The 12977-nt window shown below is 43.1% G+C and overlaps 1 protein-coding gene across 3 annotated transcripts in view; it reads left to right on the top strand.

Annotated features, from left to right (window-relative positions):
• ABAT (4-aminobutyrate aminotransferase) overlaps positions 1-7636 on the top strand; it is a 154128-nt gene extending 146492 nt beyond the window's left edge. For all 3 annotated transcript variants that reach the window (XM_050966453.1, XM_050966455.1, XM_050966456.1), the window contains 4 exons: positions 587-754; positions 2646-2792; positions 5191-5302; positions 6974-7636. In XM_050966453.1, the coding sequence (XP_050822410.1) occupies positions 587-754; positions 2646-2792; positions 5191-5302; positions 6974-7095 (549 nt within the window). In that variant the 3' untranslated portion in view covers positions 7096-7636. The remainder of the gene's footprint in view (positions 1-586; positions 755-2645; positions 2793-5190; positions 5303-6973) is intronic.
• Positions 7637-12977: the final 5341 nt, after the last annotated feature.

The raw sequence follows: 12977 nt of genomic DNA, 5'->3' as shown, positions 1-12977 counted from the left end.
TCAAAATTTCCTTGCCTGCACAGGATCCGTGGAGTGGTCCATTGCAAGTAACATCTATCTTTTTTTTAAACCTGGAATTTTCAGCTAGTCAGATGTGCTGGGATGTTTCCTGTGTCTATCGAACATGACTGGCCCCCAGTGTTGTAGGTGGAAACATTCAAAAGCACAAATGGAAGTTAAGCTCTAAACTCCCGTTGACTTTCATTGGGAGTTTAAAGTCTAACTGCTTTTTGAACTTTTTAAAATCTCTCCTCTAGCGTTTTCTAATATCCCTTATAAATGTTTTGAGACAGTCTATATAAAACATAGTTATTTTCTCTGTTGTCCTCACAAGCTTGTATAGAAACCAAATTACTGTGTACCTTCCTGAAAAATAACTGAATTTGTTTTGATGCTGTAGTCACAAAGACCTAAAAGATCAACTGTTTTACAGACTGACATGAGAGAGGTGTTCAAAACAGTTCTCCTGACATATTGTTCTGTGTACTATTCTTTAACTCTTAGAATTTGTGTTTAGTAAGAGAGGTGAATATTTGTTTTGGAAACATGGATTCAGGTTCCCTGATCTCTCAATCTCTCTGAATAGCATGGCTGTGCGTTTCTGGTGGACGAGGTACAGACAGGAGGCGGCTGCACTGGGAAGTTTTGGGCCCATGAACACTGGGGCCTAGATGACCCAGCCGATGTGGTAACATTTAGTAAGAAGATGATGACAGGAGGATTTTTTCACAAGGAGGAGTTCAGGCCCAATGGTGTAAGTGTTTTAGTGTGCCTTGGATTCTGTAGTCCTAAGTGTTAATGAGTGAAGGAAGATGGTCCATTTCTGGGAGTGATTCTAAAATATGCTGAACCTTGGGACATGCTTCTGTCCTCAAATGCCTGGTGAACAGTATTGCTGCATGTATAATAAACTCAGCTGTCCTGCAGCTGAGTTCATCTGATATGTGGCAATGCACATATTTGCTTATTTGAATACGATGGAGCTATTATTTGACACACACATTCTGTATACAGTAACTCCTCACTGAACATTTTAGTTACTGAAAAATGCGACTTTAAATGAAATGATGTTAAGTGAATCCAATTTCCTCATAAGAATGAATATAAATGGAGAGGTAGGTTCCAGGGAAATTATTTTTGCCATGCAGTACATTACAGTCCAGTACTATAGTTGGGAGGTGCCCCCGCCTTGCCCTATACAGGCACAGCCCACTGGCACTGGAGACAATGAGGCAGGTAAGGAGGCTGAAGGTGTGGTAGGCTAGGAGAAGCACGTTGCACAGCAGCAGCGGCAGCTTCCCCAAGCACCAGGGGTGGGGGACTCAACCCTCAGCCTGCCCACACCCCTCCTTCCTCCAAGCCCCCACTTTTATCTCACCTCTTCTCCCCCTTCCCCCTTTACTCCACTCGCCGCGTCCTCGCTCCTCCCCACTCCCTCCTCTGCTTCCTGCCCACAGCAATCATCTGGCTTGCGACATTCAGGAGAGAGGGGGAAGAGCGAGGACATGGCACGCAGGCTCCCCCTGCCTCCTGAACACCACAAGCCAGCTGATTGCTGCGGCCAGGAGGCAGAGGAGGGAGGACACGGCATGCACACTCCCCCTCCCTCCTGCCTGCGGCAATCAGCTGGTTTGCGACATTCAGGAGGGAGGAGCAAGGACCCGGCGCGCTGCCTCCCCCTCCCTCCTTTGCCTCTTGCATGTGGCAATCAGCTGGCTTGTGGCATTCGGGAGGTGGGGGAGGAAGGAGGAGCCTGTGAACTGAGTCCTTGCTTCTCCTCTCTCCTACCGCAAGGCAGCTGATTGCCGGTGGGAGGAGGAGGGGGAAGGCACTGATCCGCGGGGTCGGGCGGGAGGCACTGAGGGGGGGCCAGGTCGTAGGGGGGCTGCCAGCTGTGGACAAAGCAGGCAGCCAAACGATGTTATAGTGAAGCGTTGCACAACTTTAAATGGAGCATGTTCTGTAATTGAGCAGGGACGTAAGATCGAAACAATGTTAAGCGAAAGGACATTAAGTGGGGAGTTATTGTAGTTTCACAAGCACAGACAGTGGGCTTAGTTCTCCATGCCCTTACACTAGTTTAACTACACTGAAGTTCTGCTTGTATAAAACTGGTGTCAGGGAGTGAAGAATCAGAGCTGATATTTCTGATATGCTTTATTTTCAGCACCAAATGTGAGTAAGAATTAACCTTGTACTTTTGGGAGGTATATCTCTTTTCTTCAAGATCTGCAGATTCTTTTATTCAGAATTTTTTTAAGACAATTAGCAATCTGTGCGTAGTTGTAAACTTAACATACGGAAACTGAGCCAATGGGACAACAATGGAAACACTAAGGCAAAACCACACCGTGCTAACTGCTGGCCTCAGTTACACTACCATTCATATCAGTGAGGTCACAAAGAACAGGGTGCCATTCTCAGTGCAGAGTGGCTTCTCCGTAGTTCGTCCTAAATGCTGTGGATCTGCTCCCTTCTGAGCAGGCTTTCTGTTCCTACGGCACAGAAGAGGCGCCTAGTGTTCATTTCTGGTGCCCCAGAAATTTGTTGATGCCCATATGCTCACTCTCCTTTGTGTAGAGCATTGCTTTGATTTCAAATTGCCTCTCACCATCTTCCACAATTTTTTTCCCCTCTCCCTCCAGCCATATCGGATTTTTAACACCTGGCTTGGAGATCCCTCCAAGATCCTCATGCTTGCTGAAGTCATTAATGTTATTAAGAGGGAAGACCTTCTAAACAATGCAACCCATGCAGGGAAAGCTCTACTGGCCGGGCTGCTGGACTTACAGGTGACTTGGAGGGTGCAGAAGGGGATTCCGACCTGGGGCAGAGGGTTCAGGATGCAGGCTCCAGCTGGGCTACGTTTACCAAAGACGGATCCCAGTTGGCGACACAGCAGGGCTAAGGCAGGCTCCCTGCCTCCCCTGACTCCATGCTTCTCCCAGAAACAGCTGGCATGTCCAGCCTCTAGGCAGAGGTGTGGCCAAGTGGCTCTGAACGCTGTACATGCCCAAAGTGTTGCCCCCACAGCTCCCAGCCAATGGGAGCTGCGGAGCCGGTGCTGAGGGCAGGGACAACATGCATTTCCCTAATCGCCCCAGTGCCTAGGGGCTGGACATGCCGGCTGCTTCTGGGAGCTATGCAGAGCTGACCGGACTTTTAACGGCCTGGCAACCCTAGCTTCCTGGTGAGCCGGCACTCGTGGCTCCAGCCCCGCCGGGAGGGTGTGGGGGTGCTGAAGCTTGTGGCTTCCAGCCCAGAGCATGGAGACTTGCTGCAGGCTGATCCAGACCACAGGCAGTAGGTTCCCCACACCTGGACTAGATGATCACAATAGTCCCTTCTGGCCTTAAAGTCTATGAGTCTGAGTTCTACTATGTGGTGTATAGTCAGTGTTCACAGATTTAATTGTCCTAGTTTTAGTGTTTTAAGATTAAATGAACCTTGTACTACAGAAGTCCCACTTGTCTTCTAGACAAGAAAATGAAGAGATAGTGGGCCTTTTCCACCACAAGTATTAGAGGTTTTTATCAACTGAGGTCTTCATCGCACTGCTCAGCATAGTGTCTGAGCCCCATTGTGATCACCTGCAGACTGCCTCATACATACAATCCTGGTGCATTCACTGAAGTTGTTTTTAATACAAATAAAATCTGGGCTTACTGATGCCTTTACAATAATCAGGCCAATCTGTCCTAGCACAAAATGTTTTTTAATGGTAATTTATTGTTAGATACTAAGCTAATGCTAGAAGTACTTCTGAACTGGGAATCTATTGGCACTTAGCTGTGTGACTAAGATAGGGGATTGTCCAATCTGTGAATAGTAGGTGGGCAGAGAGGAGCACAGTCAGCACGTTTGTTTGCAAATGGTTAACGCTGTTCTCCCTCAGGATCTACTTATTAATGATCCTGCCCAAGGAGACAGGGAGAAGTGACAATGTGGTTTATTTTCCTTTGAGATTTATGGGGCAAATCAAAATTGTTTACCCTTAGCTTCAGTTTGCAGGATTTGTGTCCTGAAGCTGAGTTTTGATGGGTTCTGCCTGTGGACATGACAGATCTCGCTGCCTGTACTAAACTATTGATCATGGGTTGTTGTGTTTTTGTTTTTTAATTAAAAGCAATCCTATAGAATATACCAGACATTAGTTCAATGTGCTGCACAGAGACAGTCGTACATAAGGCCATCACCTCAAAGTGTGGTGCATATAAAATATAATGGATTCAGACATAAGTTCATGGAGGATGACTATTAGTCATGATGGTCAGGAATGCAACTCTGTGCTCAGAGCAACTGTAAACCTCTGACTACCACAGCCCGGAGAGGAAGACTGGGTGGATCTTTCCATAATTGCCCCGTTCTGTACACTCCCCCTGAAGCTCTAGTGGGCCACCGTTGGAGACAGGATATGGGCAAAATGGACTATGATCTGACACGGTATGGCAGTTCTTATGCTGTTATATTGAGGAATGAGATTTTTCTTCCTATACAGAAATTCCCGCTGTTGCCCTGTTTCCTTTTTCTCTTTTCATTAAAAAGGCTATGTCCCAGCCACACAGCAGTGCATGCTTCCTTGGGGAATAAAGAGCTAAACTCTTTCTAGTCTCACTTAGAAAATAGAGTTACCACGTCACTAGAAATAAGCATCATATAGGCCAAGGGGTTGAATATATCTACTGTCCATATGTATTTTTAGCAACTGAATATATTTGTGTCTAGCAAAACTTGCAGCTTATTGCAACATGAAGGTAAGCTGGTTTCTAGCACCATTCAGTAAGCCATTTGTGCTGATTTGCCTTGGTAGTATCCTAAATGTATGGAATGGGTGCATTTTAAAAATCCAAGTAAATATTGCCTATTGATCCTGTTCTGTGGTGTAAACGCTGTCAGACTCCTTTATATCCTTATGAGAGAGAGAGAATAAAATTTCTTCCAGCCATAGACATCTAATCTTCTGATTACTAAACTCTCCAGCAGCACCAGGCAGTTTTTGCAGCTGGGTAAATAGGTCACAGAAATTAAAACTGTATAATGTTTCCATGTCTGCAGAAACTGAGAAGGCAAAGTTTCCATGTTTTAGAATGCCTGGGTGCACTGCTCACCAATAAGATGCCCTGAATTCTCTGCTGGAAAAGTCTGACAGCAGATGTAAGAGTAATGTTCTCCTAACTCTCTTTATTCTAGGCTCGTTACCCCCATCTCATCAGCAGAGTGAGAGGGCGAGGGACATTCTGTTCATTTGACACTCCAGATGATACAACTAGGAACAAGCTAATTGCAATAGCCAGAAACAAAGGTATGATAAAGTCTGTCTGCATGTCATGCGGGAGAGTGGCTTTCAGTATCTCATCCCCTCATGCATTTGATTTTTCTCCTGTGGCATATGAATGAAAAGTTCCAGAAAATTTTGTTTTCCCTGGCTGGGGAAATAACATACTATTTCTGTAAGCATGATACCAAAGCCTCAGGTTGTTTCCACATTCGGGATGTAAGACAACAGAAATGTTCTCCTTATGTTCTATGTAAAGCCTGATATCACTTCAGTGGAGATTTTAATTTTTATATTAAAATAGAGGCTAGTTCTACCAAGGCTGTTTTTTGTTAGTGAATACATTTATACCACCACGCTAATTTATCATGTATTTATAAGTAATATTTTATAATGCCATTTATAATTCATATGTTTTAATTAGAAAATGAGATCTTTTTTCTATAACAGTTAAATGTTCTAGTTAGGCTGGTAATACTCAAAATGTATTTGTGTATCGAAAACCCCATAATCACGTGTGTGTGTGTGTGTGTGTGTGTGTGTGTGTGTGTGTGTGTGTGTGTGTGTATCCCTATATAATCCACTGTTCTTGCATTGTAGCTTACAATAATTCATAGTTTATAGAACTGTCTAGGGTTGCTGGTTGGATGAATTCCTGGAGGTTTCATCACATGACATGATCTTTAATTAAAAATTAATCTTTAGTTCCTGGAGACTCCAGAACAATCTTGGAGGATTGGCAACCATATCCCTGTCACAGTCCCTCCCTCCTCCCTCCCCCTTATCTCCCCCCACCTTCAGTTGAAAATCAGCTGGCAATCTCGTAAGATGCCCATGGAACAATGGGTTTGAGGAACCTACATCACGTGACAGTGTACCCATCCCATGAGGCATTGCAAACCCTTTCCAAAGCATCCTGCAGCCAGTTTCACAGTGGGATAGCTACCCACAGTGCACTGCTCTGTGTCAATGCAAGAGTTGCTAGTGTGGAAGCACTCGGCTAGCACAAGGAATATAGTGTGGATGTGCAATAGTGGTTTAATTAAAGCAGTTTAGTTAGGGCGGCATAACTTTTGTCAACAAAACTCTGTAGTGTAGACATGGCCCCAGCTGAGCAACAGAGATTTTAACAGTACTGCAGCCTTTGATTGGGAAAACGGATAGATTGTTTCAGAATTAGAACACTTTACATTTTTTTAAAAAACTTAACAGAGATGAAATGATTGGCCAGTCTCTTTGGATGGTTACCCTTGACCTCCTGTACTCAACAGTGTATTAAATACAAAAACGTCACACCAAAGATGAAAACAAGCAAACATCTTGTTCTGTGATGTAGGCAATGACTGTGTTGAGAGTATTAATGCTCATTTTCAGTCTTTGTCACTGTCTGAGCATCAGTCTCTTTGTGATACTATATGGCCTCCCTTGTCACGGCTAGGACTACTTCCAACATTTCAAACATCTGGTGAACAGCATCAAACAGCTACCATGCTGCTTATGTTTGTTATTGTGTCAGGTGATCAGCTCCAGGCCCCGCTGCATCACTGAAACCCCATTTATGGCTTTACATGGGTCTGCAGTGCTGTGTAGAAGCTTATACTGGCCCTCAGCACTTGGGTGAACTTCATCCTGAGAGAATGGTATGTGTTGTGTATCCTCCAAAGAGGGAAGTCACTATGGTACATCTTATTGCCTTAGGTGTTGTGCTGGGAGGCTGTGGCGACAGATCGATCCGTTTCCGCCCAACTCTGATCTTCAAGGATCACCATGCGCACCTCTTTCTGAACATCTTCAGTGACATCTTAGCAGACTTCAAGTAAACACACATTTTCCTTGCACTGAACAGTCCTGTCCTGTCCTCTAAGATTATGGAATTAGTTTACTTAATTGGTACATATTTTCACTTACAGGACAAAATGTGAATTCATAAAATGAAGCTGTTGTTTTTTTCCCATGCTTACCATCAAGTCAGGCTGCTTTAAACTGAATCTCTGGATGCACATGGAGCTTTGGAGTTTCATAGACCCCCAGCAAGTGCATCCAAATGCTCTGAGCAGTGTGTTTGCAAGGGATATTGCACTTGAGTGCTAGATTGCACTCCATTTTCAGCCTTGGGTCAAAGCAGGAAACAAGGAAAAACCCTACAGACATGCACTGCCTTGCATATTTGATTATTTAAAAATAACACAATAATATATATATTTTCATAGGTAAATGCTGTAACTTTCCTTTCTCCACTTTGTGTCCAGACGAAGCAGCAGGTCCTGTGAGTATGGGGTAGAAGCTTAGGGGATGTCTGCCAAGCAGAAAGTGCTATTGTCTGACAGTGACTGGGAGGAAAGAACAGATGTTTCAAAGCAAGCTCTGCTTTCCAGCACTGCCAAGTACAGTATTTCAGAGAATCGCTTCCAGCTGTGTTCCCATAAATACAAACACACAATCTGCCATACCAGACTGGACCAAGGGACTATCAGATCTGCTACCTTCGGCCTATACCTAGTTCTTCAGAGGCACTGATGCATCTGGCCAGTTGAGTGCTACATGGAAGTGAGAAGGGGAAATAATTCCTTTCTGGCCCTTGATTAGTTATTCTTAATGTAAAAAGTCAGCCTTGTGCACACACAACTGTACCCAAAGGTTTCCGAATTGCTGAAACTTAAGAAATAAAATGAAGCATGTACTGCTGCCTTATTTTAGCAATCTAAAATATGTTGGGCTGCAGGATTATTTAACTAGCTTGCCCATAATATGCAGCCATTAATTTAGCAAAATTTCTAAGCAAATATTCAAGATATTTTGCAAAACCACAGATGCACTGTTTTGTATCGAGCCATTACTTGACATCAGATCTGTTGCGATGGGATCCTTACTAAGTGCACAGCTCTAATGCAAAATAATTCTATTGTAGTAGATTTCTTCTCTCATGCTTGAAGGGTCCTTTAGAAAATCACAGGATCTGTAAATGTCGGTGGTCTGTTAATCTGTTCACTATCAGACAGTTGTTTTGGGATAGCTCCTTTATATATGGCTTTCCTCTGTCTAGTAGAAAGGATATTTTCATGAAGCTGATTTGCTGAACTAATACTGTTACGTATTCCCTTTCTCTTCCCTAGTGAACGTTTGAATTTTGACTGAATAATGACTGAACCTTATTCAGGGTGAAAAATCTTTTGAACTGATTTGTGAATTTTCCATGTCCAGATAGAGAATAGAGAAGTATTACAAATTAAACTATTAAGCTCCCAGTGGCCAATAGGTTCTACAATGTAATTCAGTGGAAGCACTTCAATATTTAGGTTGAGACCTGCACAGCAGCATAGGAGATTTAGACATACGTTCTGATAAGTTCGGTGAAAGATGTGTCTAAGTCTTCTGGTCTGCTTTGAAAATATTTCTGCCTAACAAGTAACTTTCAAAATTACTGGCAACTAGCAACCAAGGAAATTCACTTCTGCTGATTTAAAAATAAGCAGGCCCATGTAAGCCTGTCTGTGCTACACACTGTTCTGGAACTTGTTGGTCAGAATTTTCATAGCGTAGACAGGGCTTTTGACTGTAAGTTTTCTGATGATTATCTGTAAAAGTTCATAGTTGGGGAAATAGCCAGCAAAAGTCAGGGTAAAACTTGGAATTGTAGATTACAAAAGACTTGATGGAGGGTTGGTAAATAACTGTACAGTGAAACCTCATTGTCATCACAGTCCTAGTAGATATAATACTATCAAGAAGAAAATCAAACTAAGAAATTCCTCTTGTGACAACATTTTGGGAATTAGTTCATTCAACATATCAGTGCAGTAGATTTTAGTAAATGTCTCTAGCAAGTCTTGTACTTTTACAGAATCAAAGGTCCAGTAATGAAGTCTTATCACATCCTCACTTTTATTATAAATACTCTAGGTGTTTTTAATAACTTTTACTGACACTCAGTAACTGTGTAAAATTGTGCACAATGTATGTTGATCAGATTATGTTAGAAAACATACTCAGAGAGCACTGCAGCCTAAGCATAATAAAGTAATATTGTTTACAGCATATTGTGGACAGTGCCAAATAGATGTTTAAACAAAAATACCTAACTGCACTTCATGATGTAACTGGTAACAATGCACATGACTCCATGAAATAAGTAGGTTTCCTGTGTAATCAGTATTATTAAATAAAATATTTATAATTGAACTCCTCCAGTAAGCAGCCCTTTTTATTGTTAGAAATACACTTTTTAAATAAAAATATACACTCATAAATGTTATGCTCACTACATAGTTCTGTATTTTTATATACTCTTTGGGGGATTGTACACCATACACATAGCCCACTCATTCTGGTGATACCTCTGGCTGCATTGCTATTTAAGCCAAGAGGAAGCATTAGCCAACACGACTGCTTCATCGGTTCCTTTTGCTTTACTGCAGTAGTATTGAGGTCTGCCAAGTCATATGAATGATGTGAACTCCCCCTACTGGCTCTGTGTTAGTAGACTGCAAATCAGGGTTGGTCTGAGTGATGTGTTTAATTGATGGTGATTTTCCCCTGAAAATACCAAAGAGAGCCAACCCTGAAAATTATAGCTAATTCTTCCACGTGATGAGTTTGCCTTGATGGCCTGTTCTGCTTAGCAAACCGGTTCAGCCTAGCAACCAATCAAGGCCTACTGAAAAATTTACTGGCTGGGGTAGACAGGCCAGATTTATGACCTTGTTAGATAAGAGAATGCTTGCAAAGTCTGGGGAAAATGCTTGCAAACACTTTGTGAAGCAACTTGTACCTTTTTGAAGCTTATCAAGAAATAACAGTTGCTCTTTATTTTTCTCTTGTATGCTGGGAAAGTATAACTGGGAAGGTACAGTGATGACGTGACGTAAGTGATGACGCGACGGAGTAGCTAATAAAAAGCAATTTGAATCTGCGGAAGGGGGGCTGGTTCTGTGTGGAAAACGGGCTTGTTCTTTGTTGTTTGTGTGCATTCATCAATAAAGAACTTGGTATTTGGACTTTGCTGGGTTGTCTGTCTTTTGCGATCAGACAACGAACCTGAAAAGTCTGGGATAGAGAGAACCCCAACACAAGGTAAGTGAACATGGAGAGCTGAATTATTTGCCATTCTCCTAGGTTTGCTACGTGACGTAAAAATGCATGACAGATTAAAAAAATGCTGTAAGGACTTGACTTAAGCACTTCCAGAACAACTCAACATATGTAAGTTTTCCTTCTATTTGTGATAGAAATGTTAATGTTACAATCTAGCAGACTTCATGTACAGGTCTTTGATTTATACTCAGCGCAGAGTGAACCCCTTCCAGATGACTGTCGTTTCATTCTCTGAATCAGTAGTTTTCTCAACATCAGTTGATTAAGTATCACAACATGCCAGCAGGGTAGGTGTAATTATGGGAGTTGAGGATGGATTTAAAAAAAAAAATCTAAGAAATTTATCCATTTCATAGATGGGGATACTGAGACCTAGAGTTTAAATATCAGTCAGCATTCACACAGTGAGTCAGTGATAACTGGGATTAGAACATTTTACTCCAAACTCCCATTTCTCTACTGTAGACACAATTCATCCCCACCTTCAGACCTCAAGGTTCACTGTACATCAGTGAGCAAAATCCTACCCAGTTCAGCACAGTGGAGGGAGCAGACATACTCCCTGCTAAGTCCTACTATGAACTTCATCCAGTTGTAGCAGGATTTCACAGGACAGGTTTGAAGGTGCCCTGGGAAATGCTCTTTGGAGCTCCTTACAAGCAGAAGCAACATGCACTTTGTGCACTTCATGCTGCTGTGACTGCAGCATATAATCCATTTGATTGAGTGGGGTAGGGTTACATCTCCATCCCTTAAGGTATGTCTAACACTTCAAGCTGGGAGTGTAATTCCCATTTTGAGGAGACATAACTGTGCTAGCTTTAACTAATGCATTAAAACCTGTGTGTAGCTGTGGCAGCAGGAGGCGGTAGCCACCCCAAATATGTGCCTAGCATCTGAGACAGGTTTGTACTTGGGGTGGCTAGCTCCTCCTGCCCTTTGTGCCTCCGTGGCTATGTTCTATTTTTAGGGCTAGTCTACACTGGCAATGCTAAGTGCTGCCACGGCAGCGCTTTAACGTGACTTGTGTGGTCCTTGCAGAACGCTCTAAAGCGCTCCCAGAACTCTAAAGAAACCACTTCCATGAGGGGCATAGCTCCCAGTGCTGTCTGCACTGGCACTCGACAGCACTGAAACTTGCTGCACTGGGGGGGAGGGGTTCACACCCAAGCGAGAAAGTTGCAGCCCTGTAAATTGCCAGTGTAGACAAGCCCTTAGTGTGCTATCTTAATCATAGCTAGTACAGAGATGCCTTCTCAAGCTGGGAATCAAACCCCAGCTCAAAGTGCAGACATATCCTTAGGGACATGGCAATTTCACATTGGCTGGCCTTTTATCCTAGCACTCATAAGATCCTGCCTTGCTGCTTGTTTCCTAATCCTTACCTTTCTTCCTCCACTCTCTTGCATACCAGTGCAGCACAGAGGATTTTGCAGTAACGTGCAGTACATTTTTAGGAATTATTTGACTTTAGGCAAAACATTTGACAGTGAATTGTAAATCTGTCACAGAAATCAGTAATTCCAGAATAATCAAGAGCAGCTATGTAATGACAAATGGAACCTCCAAAGATGTTAAAGATGGAATGAACTCTAAGGTGATCACATGCATTAGCTATGTTCTTCTTGAACATTTCCATTTATGATGCCCTAGTGACCTCCTTTGGCAGCTGCTCTGTAATTGCTCTGATCTTATCTAAGCCTACCCTGGAAGGATACTTTGTGCTTCTAAGACCACGACTTCGTGTAGTACTTTATTTGGTCAATTTCAAGTGTTTTTGTACAGAGTAATCTATCTTATCCCATCAGCCATCCTCTCCCTTTACTAATTCAGTTATTTTAATGTGAAAATGAGAAAATTGCAGTGCTTTGCCCCTCTCAGGATTAGGCTCTTCATTAATACATAATGAAATTTATTAGAGGTGTAAAGTCCATACAGGGCCAGGGCAAAATCTAAAACAGAGGCTCCCCACCCTTCCAAAAAGATTAGCACTGAGGGGCGGGGGTTGGAGAGTGAGCCTGCCCCACGCTCACCCCAGGGTAAGGCTCACCTGTCCCAGGCTCACTGGGCCAAATTTCAGTGAGTGATGTTGCAAACTGATACATCAGCTTACAATGCCACTAGGTTTGGGGGCCCTCTCAAACAGGGCTCCTGGGCAAACTGCCCCTTTTGCCTCACCAGGGGTTGCCCTGAGTCCATATTTTCTCCATGTACAGGTCTGCTTCTCATTATGGAATAAATCTTGCTCCTGATTTTCAGCTGGCTGGTAAGGACTATTCCCCACCCAAGGTCATGGAGCAGTAAAGCTGCTATCTTCAGTTGGTAGGGGGGAAAATAGAGGATTTGAATATTGGTCCTTCCAGCCTCCCCAGGTGTACACGCAGTTGCGGGGGTGGGGGACGGGACCTTATATGCCCTCTGTGAGACTGCCAAAAGCCAACACAAACACACATACTACTTCTGTAACCAGAGCATTCCATATCTGGAGAGGCATTGGGCAACATTTACTCCTGTGAACTTTCACACTATGTGAAGTGGTGCAGCTTTCATTAAACAACTCCCACTGTACCATATGGTCTGCTTGTGTTAACACTCGTAATTTTTCACATGA

The sequence above is a fragment of the Gopherus flavomarginatus genome, chromosome 9, assembly GCF_025201925.1.
Source record: "Gopherus flavomarginatus isolate rGopFla2 chromosome 9, rGopFla2.mat.asm, whole genome shotgun sequence".
NCBI lineage: Eukaryota > Metazoa > Chordata > Testudines > Testudinidae > Gopherus > Gopherus flavomarginatus.
This window is presented reverse-complemented; position numbering and strand designations above follow the sequence as displayed.